General features: G+C 39.1%; 1 protein-coding gene across 2 annotated transcripts in view; it reads left to right on the top strand.

Moving 5' to 3' along the window:
- Positions 1 to 23,049, top strand: part of LOC139737631 (protein PALS1-like) — a 138,284-nt gene that overhangs the window by 89,394 nt on the left and 25,841 nt on the right. For both annotated transcript variants that reach the window (XM_071648305.1, XM_071648304.1), the window contains exon 6: positions 18,544 to 19,412. In XM_071648305.1, coding sequence (XP_071504406.1) covers positions 18,544 to 19,412 — 869 coding nt within the window. The remainder of the gene's footprint in view (positions 1 to 18,543; positions 19,413 to 23,049) is intronic.

The raw sequence follows: 23,049 nt of genomic DNA, 5'->3' as shown, positions 1-23,049 counted from the left end.
AGTGTACTTTATAAGCTGTTATTTTCGCGAGGGTTTAATTTCTGCGAATTTCGCGAATCACAGTTGGACGGTGAATTTAACAACACGCGAAAATGTCGCCATATGCTAGGGTAAGAGTGCATTTATAATTGCGTTGATGTCAATTTGCGAAAACAACATCTCGCGAAAATGTCTGTCACCTCCTCATTCGCGAAAATATCTGTACATGAAAATAACAGCTTATACAGTATTATTTGGAGAATGTCATCTCAAAAAGTGACATCATTTTCCAAACAATTTACCTTGGAGTATCAAACATACCAATATCCTGAAGTAGTACTGTAGGCCTACACCTAATCAGGTGAAGCCCTTTCAGTCATTCACTATAGGATGATTTTTGATGCAAATTATGATAAAAACTATTTAGGCCTATGCATTTGTTGAAAGCGATAAAGATGATACAAGTCTGCATGTACTCATAGTGTTCAAGAAGATCTATGCATAGCATTTAACAAGTTATTATACCCATTCAGGGCAAATTGAGGCGATTTCTTCTTTCAAAATACTAGTCCGTGAATGATAGAATATAGGCCTAGACCACTCAGGGGTTGTCTCATAAGTAGGCACTGGTGGAGTAAGTTTTCTATTCCCTGTGCCATGGTTCTACAATGTACTGTATACCATGACCTTTTCACCATGTAGAAATAGATATTACACAGCTTGACATCTGGGTTCAAGCATGCCTGCACCCCTGCCGTTCAATGAGGACAAATCATAACAGGGTTACTCTTTAATGCCTGTGCTACATGTATTCTTATTCATTATCTTATTCGGCATTGCTTTTGGTAAGCACTGTTTAGTTACCATGTATGCCAAGGAATCTTGCATGTACTGTAAAGGGAGTTCCAATCAAAAGAAATCACATTTACTCAAAATCAGTTTATTCCAACATTTGTATTCTCCCCAAATCAGGAAATGTTTCTCCTTTCAGGATAACCTAACCAAAAGACAAAGTACATTTTGTAAGATTAGTGTTGACAGTTTATTTCAGATGCAAAGGATGCTGCAGTTCTCAGAGAAGGATATGTACAACTGGTACTTTAATTAGGTTGCTCCTAATTTTCATTAGCACCCCATTGACCAATGCAAGTAGATAGCTTATAAACAGACAGGTCTCTCTTTATGCCTCCCTTCAGAGTCCCATCTTAAATCTAAAGTTTTGAGGATTAGGTGCTGTGAAAAGTGACAAGTGTATGACTGCTGGTTTGTGGTACATTTGCACGCACTACATTTACATCCACTTCTCACATAAGTATTCTCTTCTTTGACAAGTGCCCGATTGTTACTGCATATCTGAGGCTTTATCAAGCAACACAAGTAAACACCTGTCCTTTGACTCTGTGCCCTCCATGGCAGGGTGTGCAGTGAGAAAGCTTTGTTATGGAAATTTCATGTGGTTTTGTTCCCAAAGTATTTGGTGTGTGGGATTTTTCGCAACCAGAGAGGAAGACAAGACGTTGAAGTTTTTCTGCCTTTGTTTCGTTTTTGTTTTTTTCTTTCATGACAGTACACCAACCTAAAGTATGCCTTCACCTTTGATACCATTCAAATATCTTCAGTGCTGTGATCCCATTGCTGTGAGCTCGCTGTTATACAATGTATTTTGTGTTGCAAGAGCTTTACCTATTAGATACACAAGTATTGCCTATGCTCGGGCTGGAGTGTTGTTGCTTTTATTGGTGCTTCCATTTCTTTTCAAGTTCTTATGATTATGTCCTGACATAAGTCATTCTTGTGCAATAGCTGGGTAATGATGGAGGGGTTACAGATAGGGCTTAGTCATTCAGAAGTAATGTGGGAAAACTTATAAACTTTGTCTTCCATTTTAGAGTCAGTCATAGAAAATGAGGCATCTCATAGTGTTCATACAATGTAAAGTTTAGAAAAGAAATTTGTTGTGAGGTCATAGATTTTACCATCAAATGACTGACACAATTTTGTGCTATTCTGTAAAAATAGTTGTACTAGTCTGTTGTGCATGTACATCCATATTCATATTTGTTGCAGCAATTACTGATTTATACAAGTTGGTATGAGACCAGAATCTGTATTGGGATATATTGTTTGTAGAAGAGGGAAAGGAGGCATTTCTGTGTAGCTGCATCCACATTGATGCCCTTGCTGTGTACGTGATGCCCAATATTTTCTTATGATTTCTTAAAACATGAGTTTTTCTTGTTCATGTGATCAAAACATACTATGTAGGCCCTATAGGAATTTGTGTATTCTAGCAACTATGACCGGGCTGTCAACTCTCATGCAATTAGCGTGAGACTGAATGCAATTCACCAAAATTTAACTGTCTCACTCTGATGACAGAATTTTCATGATGAATCTCCAAAACAGAAAGTAAAAAAAAAATGTTCCCCAAGTCCCTGATAATCTGAACATTCAGTATGCCCAAGCCTAAACTTTCTCAAGATTTTCCCACAGGCACACACTCTTAATGCATGTTTTGAAATCTTTACTGAAGTACGCACCAGAGTGCATTGTCAAAGCTCCCCCCAATAGAAAGGGGAGTGTCACTCCCCTTCCACACCATCCCCCCCCCCCCTTCAATCACCACCACCATCATTAGTTACGTTCAGATGACAAGCCTTAACCTTGAGGTTAGGAAACCTCGAGGTTAAGCTTGTAGTTAGGGACCATGGAGATGCACTGGTAGTTAACTAATCTCGTTAGCTCGATGTTAAGAGCACCGAGAAATCTTATGGTTAGCACTCTAACCACGAGCCGCGGGGGGGGGGGGGTTCCCCACTCGTAGTTAAGCACCATGTGGACGCAAAAATCAACGCACTCAATGGGGCAGGAATTTAACCTCGAGGTTTCGTAACCTCGAGGTTAAGATTCGATGTGTGGATGCATGTCGAAGTTAGGGAGCAAGAGCTTAACCTCGAGGTTTCCTAACCTTCACTCTTGAGGTTAGGGCTTGTCGTCTGAACGTAACTATTGCTTCGATCCCTCAGGTTTGGTCGCTCCTCCCTCGCAGTCTCACTCCAAACTCTTACTTGAGGCTGGCAGCCCTGCTATAACATAAATCAGTTTGAGTAACTAGTGCATTTTGATTAATGTCTAATTAATAGATATTTTCATCTGCAGACCTATAGCAACAAACTACCCAAAATGACTGTGCATACTTTGGTACTCAATGCGTTTTAAGACTTCAGAAGTTCAGATTCATGTGCTAGGTCTACGTGCATTAAATTTCACTTCAAGCTGGTATATCACTGAGCGGCGAACGTTTGCGAACGTAGCGAATTTGAGATTCTCCCACTTTTCTAATGAATGTTTGTGAAAAATCAAGTTCGTTTCTGCCATTAGCGACAGTTAGTGACTTTTAGCGATGTTTAGCGACAATTAGCAACACTTGAGCGAAAGTGTTTGCAAAACACAGGTGGCGACTATTAGCGACTGTTAGTTAATGTCAGCAACAGTTTTGCAAATGTTAGTGACAGTTTTGCAAATATTAGCAACTGTTTGCAGGGCTCGACACTAACTTTTATTTTTGGTGGCCCGATCGGGCCACCAAAATCATTAATTTTTATTTTTTGGTGGCCCGAAAGTAAAATCTGGTGGCCCGAAAAAAAAATCAAGAAAAATATAAGAAATACTAAATCGGTCCTACTGAACATAGAAAATGAAATATTAAGTATTACTGAAGTGATACATGTACCCATGTCTAAAATAAATGAAGAGAAAATTTAATCATCTTACCGTTATTCTGAGTTCTAAGATTTAGCAAATAGGCTTATAGATTATTATAAAAGTTGATGCCTATTTAGGTGGTCGAAACTTACGTTTGAAATGATAGAGTGGGAGCATTTGCAGACATTTGTGAACATCCGACATCTGTTTTGGCATTATAAAGAGCTGGAAGTTACCGTTATTCATTTCTGATTGTAAAAGCAATTATCCAACATTTACTAGTATTTTAACACCGTACGGAACCGAATGTTCCTATTAATTATTTTTTTTTCAAATGTAAAAGCAAAGAACTGACATTCATTTTTGCATCTCACGGAGCTAAATGTTATCCTTATTCATTTCTGAACGTGAAAGCAAACATCCCCAATTTATTTTAGCATCTAACTGAGCCGATTGATACCGTTAATCATTTCCAAATGTAAAAGCTATAATCTGTTATTTATTTTAGCATCGTACGGAGCAGAATATTACCGTTATTCATTTTAAAATTAAAAAAGCAAACATCCAACATTTGTTTTATTATCGTACGGAGCCGAATGTTACTGCTGTCCACTTCCGAAAGTGAAATGAATAATTTATCTGACAATTTAGCATTGTACGGAGCCGAATTGTACTGTTTTTCATTTTTGAACGTCAAGGCAGACATCAGGCATTAAATATTTTACCATCAAACGCAGCTGAAAGTAACTGTTATTCTTTTCGAAATGTGATAGCAAATATCCGACATTCATTTTAGCATCGTATGGAGCAGAATATTACTGCTATTCACTTCCGAACGTAAAAGCAATCATCTGACATTTATTTTAGCATCTTCCTTAGCGGAATGTTATTGCTATGTACTTTCGAAAGTAAAAGCAAACATCCGACATTTATTTAATCATCATTCGGGTTTGAATATCATTGTTATTCATTTCCGAATGTCAAAGGGGCAAGGGATCATTCGACATTTATTTTAGCATCTTCCGCAGCTGAGCTGTTATTGCTATTTACTTCAAACCTGAACGTCAACATCCGGTATTTATTTTACTATCTATATGGAGTTGAATATTATTGTTGTTCATTTCCGAACGTCAGAGCAAAATTAATATCCGACATCTATTTTAGCATCTTCCGGAGCTGAATGTTGTTGCTATATACATTCGAACATAAAAGCAAACATGAGACATTATTCTTATCATTCACCTGAACGTGAACATCCGGTATTTATTTTACTATCTATATGGAGTTGAATATCATGTTTATTAATTTCCGAATGTCAAAGGGATTATTCGACACTTACTTTAGCATCTTCTGGAGCTGAATGTTGTTGTTATTTACTTTCCAACGTAAAATCAAACACCCGGCATTTATTTTCTCATCGTACGGAGTTGAATATTATTAGTATTCATTTCCGAACGTCAAAGCTAACATTCCACATTTATTTCAGCATCTTCTGGAGCCGAATGTTATCCTTATTCATTTCCGAACGCAAAACCAAACATCCGACACTTCTTTTAGTATCATACGGAGCCGAATATTACCGTTATTCATTTCCAAAATAAAAAGCAAACATCCGGCATTTATTTTCTCATCGTACGGAGTTGAATGTTATTAGTATTCATTTCCGAACGTCAAAGCTAACATTCCACATTTATTTCATCATCTTCTGGAGCCGAATGTTATCCTTATTCATTTCCGAACGCAAAATCAAACATCCGACACTTATTTTAGTATCACATGGAGTCGAATATTACCGTTATTCATTTCCAAAATAAAAAGCAAACATCTGACATTAAATTTTAGTATCTTACGGAGCCGATTGTTACCGCTGTCCATCTACAAAAGTAAAGGCAATTATCCGACTTTTTGGTGGCCCGATTGGGCCACCAAAATCTTCATTTCTGAAATTTTGGTGGCCCGACGCGCGTTTTTGGTGGCCCCGGGCCACCGGGCCACCGTTAGTGTCGAGCCCTGGTTTGCAAGTCCCTTGCGACAATTTGCGAATGTTTTGGGACCTGGAAAAGTACCAGGCGATTATGTATAGTCAGACCTATAAAACGAACGTACAACCTTCCGCTGCATTCAGATATCTTGTGACCACCGTTCAAGATGGATTTTCAGAATATTGAAATGAATATCTGCCAAGAAGAGGCTAAACGTGCTGCTATCCTTGAAGAGCTGCTTTGCCTGGCTGCTGCTACAGCTATCGTGCAGCTTAAGGGAAAGAAGATGAAGAAAAACAAGAAAGGAAGAAGAAAAGAAAGACTGTTTGGTCAGAGAGTGATTGTTGCAGAAAACAGACTTTGGTCAATATGAAAAGTTTTTGCAGCAATATTTATACCCCCGCCAAACGAAGTTTGAAGGGGGTATATAGGAATCATTACATGATGGAACTGTCAAGAGCTTCAAGAATTTTCTTAGAATGAAACCTTGCCTGTTTCAGGAGCTTTTATATAGGAACCATATGGTTACTTGTTCGCTAGCAGTGGTGAATCAAGTAAAAATGTTAGCGACACCATATTACGACCTTTTGCGAATTCTTACGAGTCTTTGCGAATTCTTTGCAAATGTTTGCAACTGTTCGTGAAAATACAAATTCGCAAAGAAATTTTGAACATGTTCAAAATTTCTTTGCGAAAAGAAAAACTGCTTGCGACAATGAAAACCGTTTGCGAACTTTCTTGCAACTGTTAATGAACCTTTTGCAACCCTTTACGAACCCTGGCAAAATCCCAAATTCGCTACGTTCGCAAACGTTCGCTGCTCAGTGAGATACCAGCTTTATCGTGCAAGTGTCAGACAAAGTATTTTGACACATAGTGTCAGACAAGTATTTTGGTTGTCAAGAAGAAACGTTTGCTACACTGTATAAAGGTACCCATGAGATATGATTGTATGCTAGTAGACCGAGACCATGCAGTCATAATCTTGCAAACAATTTCAGAAGTTCAGATTCATGTGCTAGGCCTACATGCATTAGATTTCACTTTATCGCGCAAGCGTCAGACAAGTATTTTGGTTGTCAAGAAGAAACCTTTGCTACACTGTGTAAAGGTACCCATAAGATATGATTGTATGCTAGTAGACCGAGACCATGCAGTCATAATCTTGCAAACAATTTCCCTTTACCACAACTGTTCCTTGGTTACTTCATGAATTATTTCTTATGTATTCTGGATGTAAAGTAAAAAAAAAAAAAATAATAAAAAAAAAAACTTGTACTGGCATTTGGTTAGATCCATAGCAAAGTCTTATTTGATATTTTGTCATGCCAGGGATTGTGCTTGTAGAGTATCTGGGAATTTAATAGTGTCTCAATTGCTGAAGAACCTACCATGTAAAACATGAAAACTAAAAAAATATTCTGTATAAGCATGCTCTTTCATGGACTGGATTTACTTTCCTTCTTGTTTCTTTTTTTTTTCAGATGCTATGATTTTTGTGCAAACTTGTTCCTCTACCATGTTTGTGTGCTGTCAAAATACCATTCATCATAGTCAAAGAATTCCACTGTGATAGAAGAGATAGGGTTGTTAGTGAGGGATATTACACCAAGGAGACACCATCTGTGTGGAATGGTCTCTTATCCCCTTTGCTATCTCCTCATGACTCTGTGATGATTCAACTTTGACAGGACAACTCCAACTTGGTGCTAGACTTCAAGAGCAACTAGGCTGTCTCCTAGACCCAACATTTATGTCAGTTTCACAAGTTACACAGTGCCTTCTGAGATACTCTACAGGACTGCGTGAACCATTTTTTTTTTTTTTTTTGTAATTCATCAGTCTGATTTTCTAGGGTTTATTTGTCTCAGTAAGTTTAGTCTGTGTTACACAAATATGTTGAGCTTTGAGGGCGATACGAATGCAGCGTTAGTGTAAAGTCTATCAATCGAAGGGAGAAATAGTGTAGTCTATAAGCAAAAGCCAGTAGGGGCAGACTGCCTCTTGCCATGACCTTTGATCTGTGATGCTGTCACAAACCATCAAAAAATAATAGCAGTTTCTGATTTATAGAGGTATGTTCAGGTGTCTGGGTGGGAGAGTAGTCATGACTTTCATATTTGCAAGGGTCACTGCTAATGTGACAGTGTTGTATGGTCCTCATTTGGGATGAATGGAAGTGGCAGTCAAGCTGGTAAGTTGATAAATGTCACTGTGTTCAACGTGAAACCTGACTGAGGAAAACTAGCCAGTTAGTCTTGTGTAAAGTTTTGATGTGCATGTGTGTGTGTGTGCATGTATTCTGCATTGAGACTCTCTCTAAAAACTCAACAACATTTCCTTCTTTGCAGTGTTGATATTCATATCAAAGTCTGATATTTCTTGGGGAATGTTGCATGCCACCTCTTGTATCAGTCTCTGAAATCACACAAGTTTTCATATTCGATTTTCATAGATGCATGAGTTGTATACATGCCTGTTCATTTTGACTGAACTATTCTGATACATGGTTCTTGCAGTTTTAGAGAACAACCTGTGTGCAGTATACCATTTGGTGATTAATCTACCAACTTTCTTTTTGTTTGCAAATTGCCACCGCCTTGATTCCTTTGCTGCATTTTTAGCTCACCTGAGCCAGGCTCAAGTGAGCTATTGCGATCGCTCTTCGTCTGGCATCAGTCGTGCGTCGTCCGTCGTACGTAAACTTTTACGTAATCGTAATACGTAATCTTCTTCTTGAGAACCCCTTGACCGGTTTTCACCTAACTTGGCAGGTAGCATTCCTAGGGGGATAGGATCTCAATTTGTTCAAGTGGGCACCATACCCCACCCGGGGGGCCCCCAGAGGGGGCCAACCCCCCCCCCCCCCCCCAAAAAAAAAAAAAAAAAAAAAAATTGAGGAATCTTAAAAAATCTTCTTCTCTAGAACCAGAAGTGATAGAGTTTAGTTAATACTATGAGTTAGTGCATTGATGACTGTAGTTTCAAGTTTGTTCATGGCGGAATCAGGGGTGCCCCCCGTGGGACCGTGGGGAGGGGGGTTGGAGGGGTCCTAATGGGGCCCAAATTGTACATTTTCATCTTTTTCTTGAAAATGCCAATCATGAATTTTCACCAAACTTGGCAAGTAGCATCCCTAGGGGGAAAGAATCTCATTCCCATCAAATGGGCACCATGCCCCACCTGGGGGCCCCAGGGGGCCTAAATTTAGACCTAAATTGTAAATTTTCATCTTTTTCTTCAAAAACCCATGACGAATTTTCACCAAACTTGGCAGGGAGCATCCCTAGGGGGATAGAATCTCAATGCCATCAAATGGGCACCAAGCCTCACCTGGGGGGGGGGGGGGGGGGGCAGGGGTCCCATCCCTCCCTTTTTCTCTGTAAGGAATCTTTACAGATTTTCTCTAGAACCAGAAGTGATTGAGCTAAGTTAATACCATGAGGACTCAGTATATTGATGACTTTTGTTTCAAGTTTGTTCACGGGAGAATCAGGGGTGCCCTCCCCACCCCCCCCCCCCCCCCCCCCTTGGTACCCAAGGAATTGGGGTTGGATGGGGGGGGGGGTCCAAATGTGGGGCAAACCTCCTAAATTAAATAATGAATATTCAATAATGTTTTTCTCTAGAATCAAAAGTGATAGGGCTTTAATTTAAAGTCTTTTTTTTTTGTAAGTTAATAATCCAACATTCTATGAAGTACGGTGTTATACACTTGGTACCAGTGTGATACCATGCCCCCAACTCTCAAAGCTACCCCCACCATAAGTCTCCAATGTTCTCAGGTAAGTGTCCGCAAGAATGCATGGAAGGTGAACTTGCGATACTCAGGTGAGCGCGAGACCCCCTGGTCTCTTGTTTGTTGCGCAGTCATCCATGCAGATTGCATGCATGGATATCTTTGCAACTGTGAACATGCCATTCTAGTATTACCTCTTTTTTTTTTTCTTTTTTTAAAATGCCTCTGCCACAGAGTGTCGCTGGAGGCATTATGTTTTCAGGTTCTTTTCTTTTTGTGTTGAAAGTCCCTGTGGTGTACAGCAAACATTCCCACCAAGTGTTTTGATGGGTGAATCATTCGTCAATTGCAGAAATTGACTGAAAATCACAAAGCTCTTAATTTTTTTTTTTCATATGTGTGGTTTTGATTGTCTATTTAGACATACCAGAAACAGGGCCAAGATTGTGGTTGCTGCTTCAAGTCACATGAGTTGTCAGCTTGTATAGCCATGGACCATTGTAGGTCCATGGTTTAACAAATTGTCAGAAAGTACTGGTAGTGAAGAAATGAAACGTGTCAACAGCCCCAAAATCTTCTGAGTATCATAAATACATATGTAGCTTTTGGAAAAGATATTTCTGACACAATTTGTAGGTTGTATCCATGATAATTACTCATTGTAAGTTACCATTTTTTTTTTTTATTTGGTCAGTAGAGATAGCATGTATATAAAATATTCCAAAAAGTTGCCAGTATTTCTGTGTGTGTGTGGTGATAGATTTGTATTTATAAAAGATTTAGTTTGTTGGTACGATTTCAGGATTGCTGGCCAGACAATGGCAAAAAAAAAAAAAAAAAATCTTTAATCATGAATGCATCATTAGCTCTCTCTTGACAGGGGTGTATGTGCCAGGAAGTGTGCACAAGTAGGGCACTTTTTGACAACACTAATGGCATGCAGGTACAATAACATTTTTTCACTTACATACAATCGATAGTTTATGGTGTGCCAACAGTCATCAAGGAATTTCTAGGGGATGTGACCACAACAGCAACTGCCTTGTGGAACTGGGGCTTCCCCATTGCCAGCTTCAAATAGCAATCTTCCAGTCATGGCATACCCTGTACTGAATCACCCTTGTGATTGTAGCATTATTTCAAAATGAATGATGCACTCTGAATGTACTGTTTCTGATTATGTGTGTTTATGTAAATCACTACCCTGGTCTGTATGGGTACATATGTATGAATGCACGTACTGTAAAAGTGGAAATTTTCGCGGTGTTGAAATTTTTGCGCATTTCACGCAACCAGAAAGTAGCGCGAAAATAAAAGCACGCAAATATTTTTGCTTGCCGTATGTCCCAGTAGTTGATGTCTTGATTCTGCGGAATTAAAAACACGCGAAACTCTTCTTGCCCGGCCAAGCGCGAAAAATTAGTCGTGTCAAAATATCCACTTTTACAGTATTGTAATAGAGATTACATATAAGGAAGGAAATTTGATTTGAGGGCAGCTAAATGCTCCAGACCCCTGCCTGATAACAAGCAACATTCAGAATATTTGTTTATAATTCTTCTATAATTTGTTTTTCAGATATAAGTGCTTTTTTAAAACAACATGTTGGGGTAAATTGCATTTACTGTGTCTTTGTTATACATTGTTATAAAGAAAATCCATGGGAAGCTGTTGTATGAGCTGTTAGAATGACGTATGTATGCCTTCTATCAGTTATTGGGTGAAGTCAGATGTACCCAGAAGAGGAAATTGGGGGTAGTCATCTCAAATTACAGTTGTTTCTGAGGTCTAATTTGATAAATGGACCACACATTTAATTTGCTTTTTCCTAATGATAAGGCACAGAAGGTTTGATGGCTGTCCAATTAGAGTACCCTGTTGATGACCCCCCTCCCCCTCATTTGGAGAATTGTATATTGCTATGAGGAGAGTTAGCTATAATGGCATCCTTTGACATACTGGTAGCCAGTGCCGTATAATAAGAGAGTCTGGCCAACTCGGTTTTCGGCTTATGTGTTTTGAAGCCAGTGATTGGTCAAAAGCTGGTCCCGTGATCTACAGGCGCCATGTCGTTACCAAAGTCAATCACGCGGGCGTGAGCAGAGTTCATACGCAGTGCCCATTGTTGAACATGCGCAGCTACGCGTCAATATTGCTTGCCTTTGGGACATCCCCAATATCAGTCACGGTGCAGTGTCCTTGCCGTTGTCTATTTTATTGAAGTATACGAAAGATATTTTGATATCTTATTGCGATAAACTGAAACTTCGTCATGCCTTTCCTGCGCAGCATGGCGTTGCGCTAACCGACGTGGCTCAAGTGTAATGATGCACCCCTTTCCGACAGATCCAAAACGAAGGAAAGAAGTGGGAAATTAGAGTGTGATGGGAAAGCTATTTTTTTTTTTCTTTGGATTCCTCGCGGTGTCTTTCAGACTATCCAAGTTTTTATTCACATGAAGATTGTATGTCACCGCTATAACGTACGAAGTGTCGCCTGAGGCATTTGTCTGTCCTTCATTCGTAATCAATTTTGTTGAAACCGTTGGCCATGAAACTTGACATGATTGTGTGCATGTGGGAGTGGACGAAGTTTTTTTTTTTTAGCATATATTATTTGTGTAAACATGCTCAAAGTGAACGGTCTAAATCATAATGGTTAAAATCTAATACTGCCATTTCCCCCATATCTGTATATTTCTGAAGGTGAGTACATGTATTTCCAGACGAAACTTACTGCCCGACCGTGATTCTCTTGTGATTTTTTTTTTTTTTTTTTTGGGGGGGGGGGGGGTTGGGGTTGGGGTTGGGGGTCTTGAGGTGGCAAAGGTCAAGGATCGATGTCAGGTAAAATGTTAAGATTCTACTATCTATTATTACCCAGTTCATCCACTGTGCCTTGGAGATTATACCCAATGCACAAACTTAAAACCAAACGCGGTATTTGCATGCGCTCATTACTACACAATGACGCATAGGGAAAGATTTTGGCCATGATGGTCAAAGGTCAAGTGAAAATACTAAAATGACAGTAATTTCCGCAGATTTGTAAAATAACCGCTTAAAGTATTGCCATGAAAATAGATTGGTCAACTTACGAGTAAAAAAATGCACAAATTCCTCAATACTTCTCTTTTAAAGATAATAAAAAGTTTTGGTACCTCAAAAGTGTCCTTGAATTTCCTTGTCTTAGTTTGTGTTTCAGGTTAAAGCACCTTTCATATTATAACTAACACTGTGAGACTTGACTCGCCCCAAAGTGCTCTCATGTCTTAGTAATCATGCAATTAACTGCGATCAGCAGCCCCATACGCATAGCGACCAGCAGTCCCATACGCATAGCGTAATCGGGCTTCGCATTGTAGCATTCAGGATCATGACAGATTTAGTATCGCAGGGTAAATGTCAACTTAAAATCCCATAAATTCTTCAATTTGAAGACTTACCAATTAAGTTGACGTATTGAAAACAGGCTTCGGGCAACGTTTGGTTCTGCCTATAGTCCCTTTCTGTTCGAATTGATGACTGAATGTGACTCGGTCGACAGGACCTTAGGAGAGCTACATACAGTACAATGAATACTAGTATACAGCCAGTGCATGCGAACACATCACATGCACACAAATTTCAAATCCATGAACGGATAAGATGTTTGTGTGCGCATGCGCTGGCCATGGTATCCAGTGTATAGCTCTCCCAAGGTCCTCTCGACCGAGTCACATTCAGTCATCAATTCGAACAGAAAGGGACTATTGGCAGAACCAAACGTTGTTCGAAGCCTGTTTTCAATACTTCAACTTAATTGGTAAGTCTTCAAATCGAAGAAATTTTTGAATTTTAAGTTGACATTTACCCGCGATACTAATTCTGTCATGATCCTGAATGCTACAATGCGAAGCCCCATTACGCTATGCGTATGGGGCTGCTGGTCGCAGTTAGCTATGCGTACAATGGGCTGCACGCTGCTGGTCGCAGTCAGAGGTTTCGTACAATATTTATCGACGCTGTACAGCGTCGGCTCTGGTACGAAACCATTATTGCATGATTACTAAGACATGAGAGCACTTTGGGGCGAGTAATTCTCACAGACAACGTACTTTAACCTGAAACACAAACCAAGACAAGGAAATTCAGGGAAGCTTTTGAGGTACCAAAACTTTTTATTATCTTTAAATAAAACTCATCCATTTACACCTAGTTCAAGGAAAGTAAACACTCGACGCATTAAATTTTGTGACAAATTTTTCTGCCAATAATATGTGAAACTGTCGTGTAACATTGTAGAGGCGTACTCTACATCTGCTAAGTTATGGCGGAGGTATACCGGTCGCCATTTGGATATTTTCATTTTTGAAACTCATTTCATATCCATTCAATGGTCCTGATCATAGTTTATATTTGGTACGGATGTCACTGAGGATATCCCTCATGATTATTATGTTATCCAGGTACTTGTGCTTGTTCAATTTTTCAATTACAGGTCTTTTTTTGAAATTATTTTTAAACAATTTGAGATCATTTTACATGCCATTGTGCACTTGTCGATGACGTTACATGTTGTATCCATTGTACATAGGTGTATTCCTCTTGAATTAGGGCCTTCTTATACTAGTAGGCCTTCATGTCAGTTTATGGTACTAAATAGGATGATATATTGATGGTTCTTTATGTGCGAAACAGTAAAACTGTGAAATTCGTCTATCGTCTGTGCACAGTACAGCTAGAATTGTAAATATCATATAGTTGTACATTGTATCATTTTGTTATACAATATTCTTGTTCCCTGGACAACTTGCTAAATATACAATATAGCATAGGGGCCTACAGTCTAGTGAAAGTTTACTACACGACATACTGTGAATTCTTTTATTTATACAGCAATAATTTATCGTATTTTTATTCAGAAATTGATGTCCTTTAAACAGCTTCTCTATTGTTTATATACCTGTGTGCTTGTGTCTATTTGAATGTGTAAAAATGATTGATTGTTGGCTTTGTTCAACATGGATGGAATGAATGAATGTCCCTCCCCCAACCTACACCCCCCCCCCCTCTCTCTCTCTCTCTCTCCCTCTCTCTAAAAAAAAGTCAAGCAACACAGTGCCTTGCGCCTTTGGGACGCCTGCGCTAACCCCAAAGCGCACACGCTAAAACCATAAGCGCACTGTACGCTGGGTAACGACATGGCGTTCAATTTATGAGTTGGCCAGACTCTCTTAATATACGGCACTGCTGGTAGCTATTGAACATTGGGTTGTGATGTGAAAGAATGACAATGCATGGGCAATGTTATAAATGGCTCAGAAATATGTGAGACCTAATCCCCTGTTAGAATTTAGGAGCATGAGCCTCTATCCTATGAAAATCCAACATCCAGTCATAGATCAAAGGAGGTATGCAATAGGTAGAAATAGAGACAAAATTTTGATGGAGACAGATTTATAGAGCAGGTCCTTTCATATACTGTTATGTGCAAACTATGGTTGATGCCTGCTGATCCGTATGCAGAGTATGTTCTGCCAATGTAGTTTTGCATACTGGAGCACCATACTTCATTCAACCCAAACACAAAACATTCTTTATCATTATAATTTTATTATTTTTTTTGGTGGGGGGTTGCATTTGGGTTCCTTTCCTTTTGTCAGTAATATGTGCTGGCAAAGGTAATACATTGCCATAATCCATAATGCATAAATCATCCAAGAATCTAAAGTCCTTTCATAGTGAAGCAATGTAGAATATAGAAATAGACTTGAAGTGTGATCATCCTAAGATTATAACACAAAGGAAACCAAGAACAAGCTTGTGTCAACATTTGGTCTTGAAACAATATCTTTCTATAAACTTACTAACACACTTTTTTAAAGAGTGCCTCCCCCCCCCCCCATGTTTTCCATTTTCTTCTCCAAGCTTATACTCTTGTGTTCAAGGTACATTTACATTTCTGAAATAATGCCCATTTTGCAGACATTTTACTCACAGAGTGGATATGAACATCCAAATACTGGGTGATCATGAAGGCTCCCAATGAAACCAATGTTATTAAAGTTGACTATGTTTAATGTCATTGTAACAACTTTAGTGTTTTTTTTTTCTTCTTTGTAGATGTGCTTAAACTACTTCTGTGAACAGAAAACAGAAAATTAATTCTTGAACAATAATGCAAATGTTTCCCTTATAGATGATTGAATGAAATGGTCAGACCATTAGGAACTTATTATTTACCAAAGTTTTTGATATGCAGAAATAATTTTGATTCTGTGCATCCCAATGAAATGTCAATTTGAAAAAAAAAATGATTGTACATAGTTTTAAAAACCCCACATGAGAACTCTCTCCATTTTGTCTCTTCATATATTTTTGTTTCCCAATCATTCCCAGGGCCCTTAGTACTGCATTCAAATTGCCCAGTTGTCCCGCTGCTGCATCGGTGTTGTACCCCAGTTGTACCATGATTGGTGGCAGTCCCATAGTGTGAATGTGCATCTCCTGTCACAAACTCTACCAGTGTAGTTTGTCATGGTACAGTCCAGTTACAAATTTACTGTATACGCTATATATATCGCGGGGGTTTTATTTTCGCGAATTTCGCGAGTCGTGAGCTATTCGCGAAATTAACAACACGCGAAAATATTACCTTCCAAAATGAATCCCTTGCCTTGATGATACGAACATTTCAGTACTAGTATACCATGCTTACCGAACAGACCATAATGGCTAAGCTTGTTTACGCACGTCCACGTCTACTTACGAATACTGTAGAGAGCCAATCCATTATCGCAAGGGGACCACTCGTCAGAAATCTAGCGCGATGGACTTAACCACTTCAAAAATGTTGAATTCTAACTTACTAGTTCGCAGAGTTTGGCAAGTCTTTTTCATGCAGTGTATAACTAGTATCATTCTTATTTGCTAGTACCGGTAAGTTGAAAATTCACACTTTCTTTGCCACTTCATATTTTCTCTGGTCCCCCAATCGCGAATTTAACCACTCGCGAAAATGTGTGACAGCGACAATTCGCGAAAATTTATGTACGCGAAAATTATAGCGTATACAGTATGCTAGGGTGCGTCCTGTTACAGCACCAGTGCTGTACCGAGAGGGGATGTTTACAATGTGAATACATCTCGGTACAACTCTATTCCAAACAGTTCAAAAGGTCAGTCAAACAGGTTGCTGTTTACAATATTGAAGATTGAAGCAGGTTGGTTTTTTAGGAAAATGTGAGTTAACACTTTGAAAACTCTGGATTAATCACATCATAATTTATATTTTACGAGGAAGATTTAGTTTATGATTAGTAAAACAGGCAATGTGATGGATATTGATTTTCCTCAGAAACTCTTATGGCAGAAAACCCCCCCTAATTTCAAGTCCCTTTTCATCATAATCGTTTATCATTTCTTAATACCAGGGAGGTGAGACTCTTGATCTCTTCTCTGTATAAGCCCTACTTGTGCGTTGGTTCTGATCCTTCATCTTCTCTTTCTTCACCCATTCACTTCAGTCTCTTTCTGTTATTCCTTCCACACTTATCATTTACTTTCATCTCTCTTTTTTCTTTTTTCTTTTTTACAACAGAGCTGCCACGTGTAGCATGCAGTTTGCAGCGAGATTATGTGAGCGTGATTATTAAAATATTTCTTTCTTTCGGTGAGCAAGTTTCATGTGCTTTATTGCCTGATGACCTTCCTACGATATGAATGCGCTATCACAGGACTGCATCAGAGTCGTTCTGAAACAGCGAGAGCAGTGTAAAGATATTTGTTACAGGACTGTCACGGTGTTATACCTCGAGGCATTGTCTTGGTTCAACCCCAGTACAAATTTTTTAGACAATGTGAATGCAGCACAGGAAAGTAAACTTAAATACCTCTGTCTGAAAGTGTTCTTCAGCCTCATAAGACAGCATGCAATCCATTGCTCCATAGGTTCAAGAAGGCAGTTTTGGAGCTTGAAGGTGTAATGCATATATTATTGTGTTCTATGATATTTTGAGGAATAGGAGATGGAACGTAGTAAAAAATGAGCTGATGATAATATTTGATGTTGAAACGATCATATAACTGCTGACGGTTGTTTCTTGGGAAGGGAGGGGGTGACCCAAAATGTTAACTTTGATGGAACTCTGGCAACTTTTTAATGTTTTTCGTGTGTGCCACAATGATAGCATTGTCGTATTACCGCAGACAGCCCATGCTCTACTTGAAATGTCTGTAATTAACACACATCCTTATGGCATTTGATGGAGGTGGAGTGAAAGGGTGAGGGTAAGGGAGACAGACAGATGAAAAGAGAGATGGAGGGAGAGAAAGAGAACTGGAGTATCTGTTAAAGGGGAATTCACCCCAAAATGCATGCAATGTGTATTCAGTATCTAAATACAATATGTATGCACAAAACCATAACACATTCTGAGTGAACTGTGTGGGAAATCAGCCAGTCCTGGTTAAATCTATGTGATGTCATCACTGGATAAGAGGGTTTTAACAGTTCATGATGTCAAAGTTTTGGAATGATGTCAAGAAAATGGAAGACAATTCTTTCTATCTTTAATAATTATTCTAGCGTATTGGAAGAGCATTTCGCTTACATGTCATTTAGAAGGCAGGGGGCATAACATTTCCCATGACTCATGTCAGGAACAGGTTGAGGGAATGTTTACTTTTCATGTAAAATGTTCATGTCATCATTAGAAGTGTATATGCATCAATATTATATTGAAAGGGAGAGAAAAAGAGTGCAAGGGTGGGGAGAGGGCCTGATGAGTAGGCAAACATACAGCTAGACACCACTGGCTTTAAAGTCCCATGAAAGGCCCTGTAAAGTGGGGCTATAATGTGGATGTTGATAGTAGAATGTGTGACTCCACACAAACTCCTGATTGCAATAAAGTGAGGTGTTTATTCATGCTGCAGAAGTCAAGATTGAGCCGACATTTCTGATATCACAGACTTGCCTTGTATGGTGATCTGAAGATTAGAAGGAGAAGAGGTCATGAAAGGGGGAGAAGAATCCTCTGACAACTGGTCTTCCCTTGTGTTAAAGAGAGCTTTCACTTGCCAATGTTAATAGAATGTGTGCCAAAACAGATTGCATTAAAACTTGTTATTGTTGTCATCTTATTGATCTTTACAGGTCAGGATGACCTTGAGAAGAAACGACTGCAGCAGGCCTATGTGATTGCCGTGGAGCAGCAAACTCGTGACAACTTTGCAAAGATCGCTGCCCACAACAATGTGCCAGCAATAGACCTGTCTGAACTGAACAAGTCAGATCAGCACGCCAGCATCACCAATGGACATGCCGAAGTAGAGCTGCATGGCCACACGAATGGCTACCCAGAACCTGAGCTTGCAGCCTCTGGCACGAATCCAGAGGCAACCCTGACTGCCACTCCTGTAGACATTCCAGATGATAGATTCAACAGTACCAGTGATCGATTGAGCAAGTTATTTGGAGAGGACGTTCAAGCAGCCAAGGAATCAGAGGGCGGTTATGACAACCCCACATTCAGCCTAGAGTTTCAGCCTGTGGTATCTGATGCTAGTGTGTCCGAGTCAGGATCTATTGGTCCTGATGTAGTGCCCCCTGTGCAGGAACCACACATACAAGCCAATGTACTCTCGGCAGAGGAAGTGCCTCCCATAGATTTGACCAAACTTGAAGCTGCTGCCAAAGCTGCTGCTGCTACAAAAGCAAGTTCCTCTGCACCTGCCATTTCGCAAAGGAACAAAATGCCTGAACCGAGTGCTGCCGTCAGGGTGGAATCACAACCTCGTGTTCCACGTGAGGTTGCAGTGGACTGTCCACCAGGCTTTGTGGCAGCAAGTGGCATGAAAAATCCACCTACACAATCAGTTCTCAATGCAAAAGTCAATGGACACACTCTGACCAATGGAACAGACTCTTTGTCTGCCAACTCGAGGCAGAACAACATCAATTTGGAATCAGAGTCCAGGAGGGATAAGGACATTCACAAGCACACAGGTGTAATGATACAACAGGTAAGTTATGCTTTTTTCACAATATATCTAAAGTAATAACTCAATGCTGGAAAGATGCTCTCATTCAGTACTGCTATTACAAGCACTATTCCCTCTCTCTTGTTGGACTTCTTTCACAGTATATTCAGTCATGGATTTGGATTGCTTAGCTCTTTGAATATTCTCAACAAATTTGTAACATTAAGTTTTGTCCTGTGTGGTAGTGCTACCTTTGCAATAAAACAGGGATTATATTATATGAAGGGAAACATTCAAATTCGATGTTTGAGATCATGGCGATAATGAAAGTGGCTGCGCTATGCAGATGTCATGAAGCACATGTCACCAAAAGGGAGAAATAGATAACAGAAAAGAATGCAACCCATTTTCCCATTTCTGTCAAGATATTGCCCCTGCAGCTTCTTCACTTGTCATGGAAAGGGTTCCCCTTGTGCTGCTGTTTGAACAAGGACATGATCCCCTAAGAAAAAAAAAGAGAGAGCTGAAAGGAAAAAGAAAAAAAAAACAGAAGATACTTGATATTCAGGTTATCCTCTAGACCATCTCACCCAGGGCAGGGGAGGGAAAGAGAGAGGATTTTTGCTTTGAGGATGATATTCACCGTTTACATCCAAGATGTGCAAGAATGAGTCATCCTCTTCACCTCATGGAAGTGAATAATGCCTCACAGTGACTGCTGTTCAATCTCCTCCTCTGTGTGTTTGTCTGTGTGTGTGATATGTGTGTGTGTGTGTTTGTGTGTGTGTGTGTGTGTGTGTATTTGTGTGTGTGTGTTTGTGTGTGTGTGTGTGAGCATTTCCTTGTGTACTCAGATTTGAATACCTGACAGCAGTTGAAGACAGTCTGTTAAATGCCTGTTCCCTACACTAATGATGCAGTTTAGCAAACAGAAATATGTTCAAGATTGCCTTTAAATGATCAAAAAGTCTTGGAAATATACCAAAGCCTATGCATGCGGCATCATGGAAAGGTCCTTGACAGTTTTATATGAAGATGTTTTTATAGAAGCAAATTTGAAGGTCAGATAAAGATAAATCATTCAAATTCTAATCAAATAATGTGCACACACACACTTACACACACACAGACACACACACAGACACACACACAAAGCAATGACATTCGTTCTGTCCATTAAAGGAAGAGAATGCCAAAGAGCAAAGTGGCTTTTACTAGAAGTAGTGACAGGAGACGAACAGATCTTATTTACTTTATTCCTTTTTATTTTTTGCTACCTAGCTCTTAACATTATGAAAATGATTCTAAATGTTGCTGAGCAAAGTTAACAAAGGAGGAAGGAACAAGAAAACAGGATAAATCCCACATCATCTTGAATATTTTGTCAAGAAGAATTTCTTTCTTTTGCACTCCTACATTGTAGGTTGATGTACTTGTTCAGGAAGCATTTCATATCTTTCCCAAACCTGGAATTTCCTCCCAAAAACTATGCCTACTCCTCAGTCTGAAGTGTTGACACAATGAAGGGTTACTAATTTTCCAAACTGAGATTGCATAAATGCTGATAACTGCTACTAACTTTTTTGGTTCAATCTGTGAGGATGAATCAATACACTGTAACACTCATTTAATTTGTCAAGAATCACATTGTGACATATTATGTATCATTTGATGATTTATGGTGATGTGTTATGAAAATTGAAACTCAAATCTATAGTACAGCGCAATGTTAATGTGACACATTTGAATTAATTACTTTTAGCTATTCTTCAATGTGGATAGTGTGCACTATATTGCTGTTCAGAGTGAAGAAATATTATGGTAAGACTCTTCCATGTCATTGAAAGTTATAAAATGAAAGGTAGATGTGTGAATTGATATGACTTTTGTACGGAGCTAGTGAGTTGGTTCTTTATCTAGTTGTTCCCTGTGTTGGTTTGTATTTCATGACTTCCCTGAAATCACCCCTCATGTGATCAGACATGTGGTTATGTGAGGTTGAAATGAAGGTCAATCCTCATATGACTAGAAAGAGAAAGAGATCTGCTAAGGCTTGTATTTGTGTAGCATAACCAAATTGCAGGAAGAACTTGTTAACTTACTTAGCTTGATAACATAAATTGGGATGTAAAACCAAATTTTCCATGTGTTAATCTTCATTATTAAAGCCACTGTCAATGTGGTTGACAGAGGTATCATAACTTCAAGCTATAGGCCTACATCCTTCACAACTCCCAGTCAAAACAAAGCTTAGCAAATGAAAAATGGGGGGAAAAAAAACGCTGACAAAATCCCCCTCCCTCGCTCTGAACACAGATACAGCACAGTTACAAGGCAAGCCCTATGTTATTCACTTGGGCAGAAAGAGCCCTATGCTACCCTAGGCAAGTTAGCAAGTGAATTTTTTTTTTTTTTTTGGGGGGGGGGGGGGAGGGGGAGGGAGGAGGGGGTGAGAAATATGCTATGCTAAGGTCAGCAGTGTGAACCTGAATGTGACTGTACTGTTTTGGTCATCAATAGCATCTACAGTGTAGCTTGGTGCTGAAATCATCACATTCACATGCATTCTGAAACAGAATATTTAGTGTAGGAGTAAAGGAGATATTGCAAGTCCAAAAAAAAAAAGGCAAGCTATTTGTTCAAGTATCTCAGAACATGTGCAATATTCTTGTACTGTTAAATTTGTATGTGTACAGTATTTTGTTGTGTATGCATAAAACAAAAATGTGCAACAATGTGATTTTATGCGATTGACAGATTAATAGGTCAAGTGTTGTGGTATAGAGTGATTACTTCTTGACTAAATGCTTCAGTTCAAAACAAAAGACAACACAATTGTACATGTTGTAGAGCTATTGTCAGAAAATGTGATCTTCTCATACAGGTCTAGTGTACAAACTTGTATTTGTGTGGTTGTCATGCAGAATTTGGCTGTTAAAAATTTTTATATCAAGATTAATGAGATTCATTTACAAACATGCTCGGATGCTGTCCCGGCACCTCTATGGAAAAGCGTTTTCATCATGCCAGGCAATAGCTCGTAATCAATTTGCAAGATGACCTCAACCGCTGTATTTGATTAATTGAAAGCTGTCTGTGGTAGTGAACACAGGGTCATGACACTCAGAAACCTATGAAAGGCTTTCAGTGTGTGGACATGATGCTACATACAGTAGTGAAGAGATCACCAGGGCCTTTCTGTATGCTTACACATTTGTGCATATAGTATCAATGTGAACTCATTGTGTGACATATATTTGAAACTGTTAAGATTGATTGATGCTGAAATGTAGGATACTAGTAGAGTTATATATATACGAATACACAAGTATATAGGCCTAATGTAATATATAACAACAATCTATGGAGCATAAATGTACATTATGTAAAACATTTAGTAAATCCTTTTCTAATCGGATGTAGTGTTTTATACAGCAACAAAAAAGTATTGCTAGTCTATTGAGATACTAATTCTTTTGCCACTGCCCCGTATGTATACTGGTACACCATATGGTTTGACATGATTGTCATTGTGAAGATGTACTTGCATTGCAAAATGCACATATGCCATACCCTAAAGAAACCTAAACAAGCCATTTCAGGCAGTTACATCCAGTTAATAGAATCTTTATCACCTGTCAAAAACTCACTGCTGGACCTACTTGTGAGGCTGTGAAAG

This window comes from Diadema antillarum, unplaced genomic scaffold, assembly GCF_040938485.1.
Source record: "Diadema antillarum isolate AM-2024a unplaced genomic scaffold, OU_Dant_1.0 seq00000697_RagTag, whole genome shotgun sequence".
NCBI lineage: Eukaryota > Metazoa > Echinodermata > Echinoidea > Diadematoida > Diadematidae > Diadema > Diadema antillarum.
This window is presented reverse-complemented; position numbering and strand designations above follow the sequence as displayed.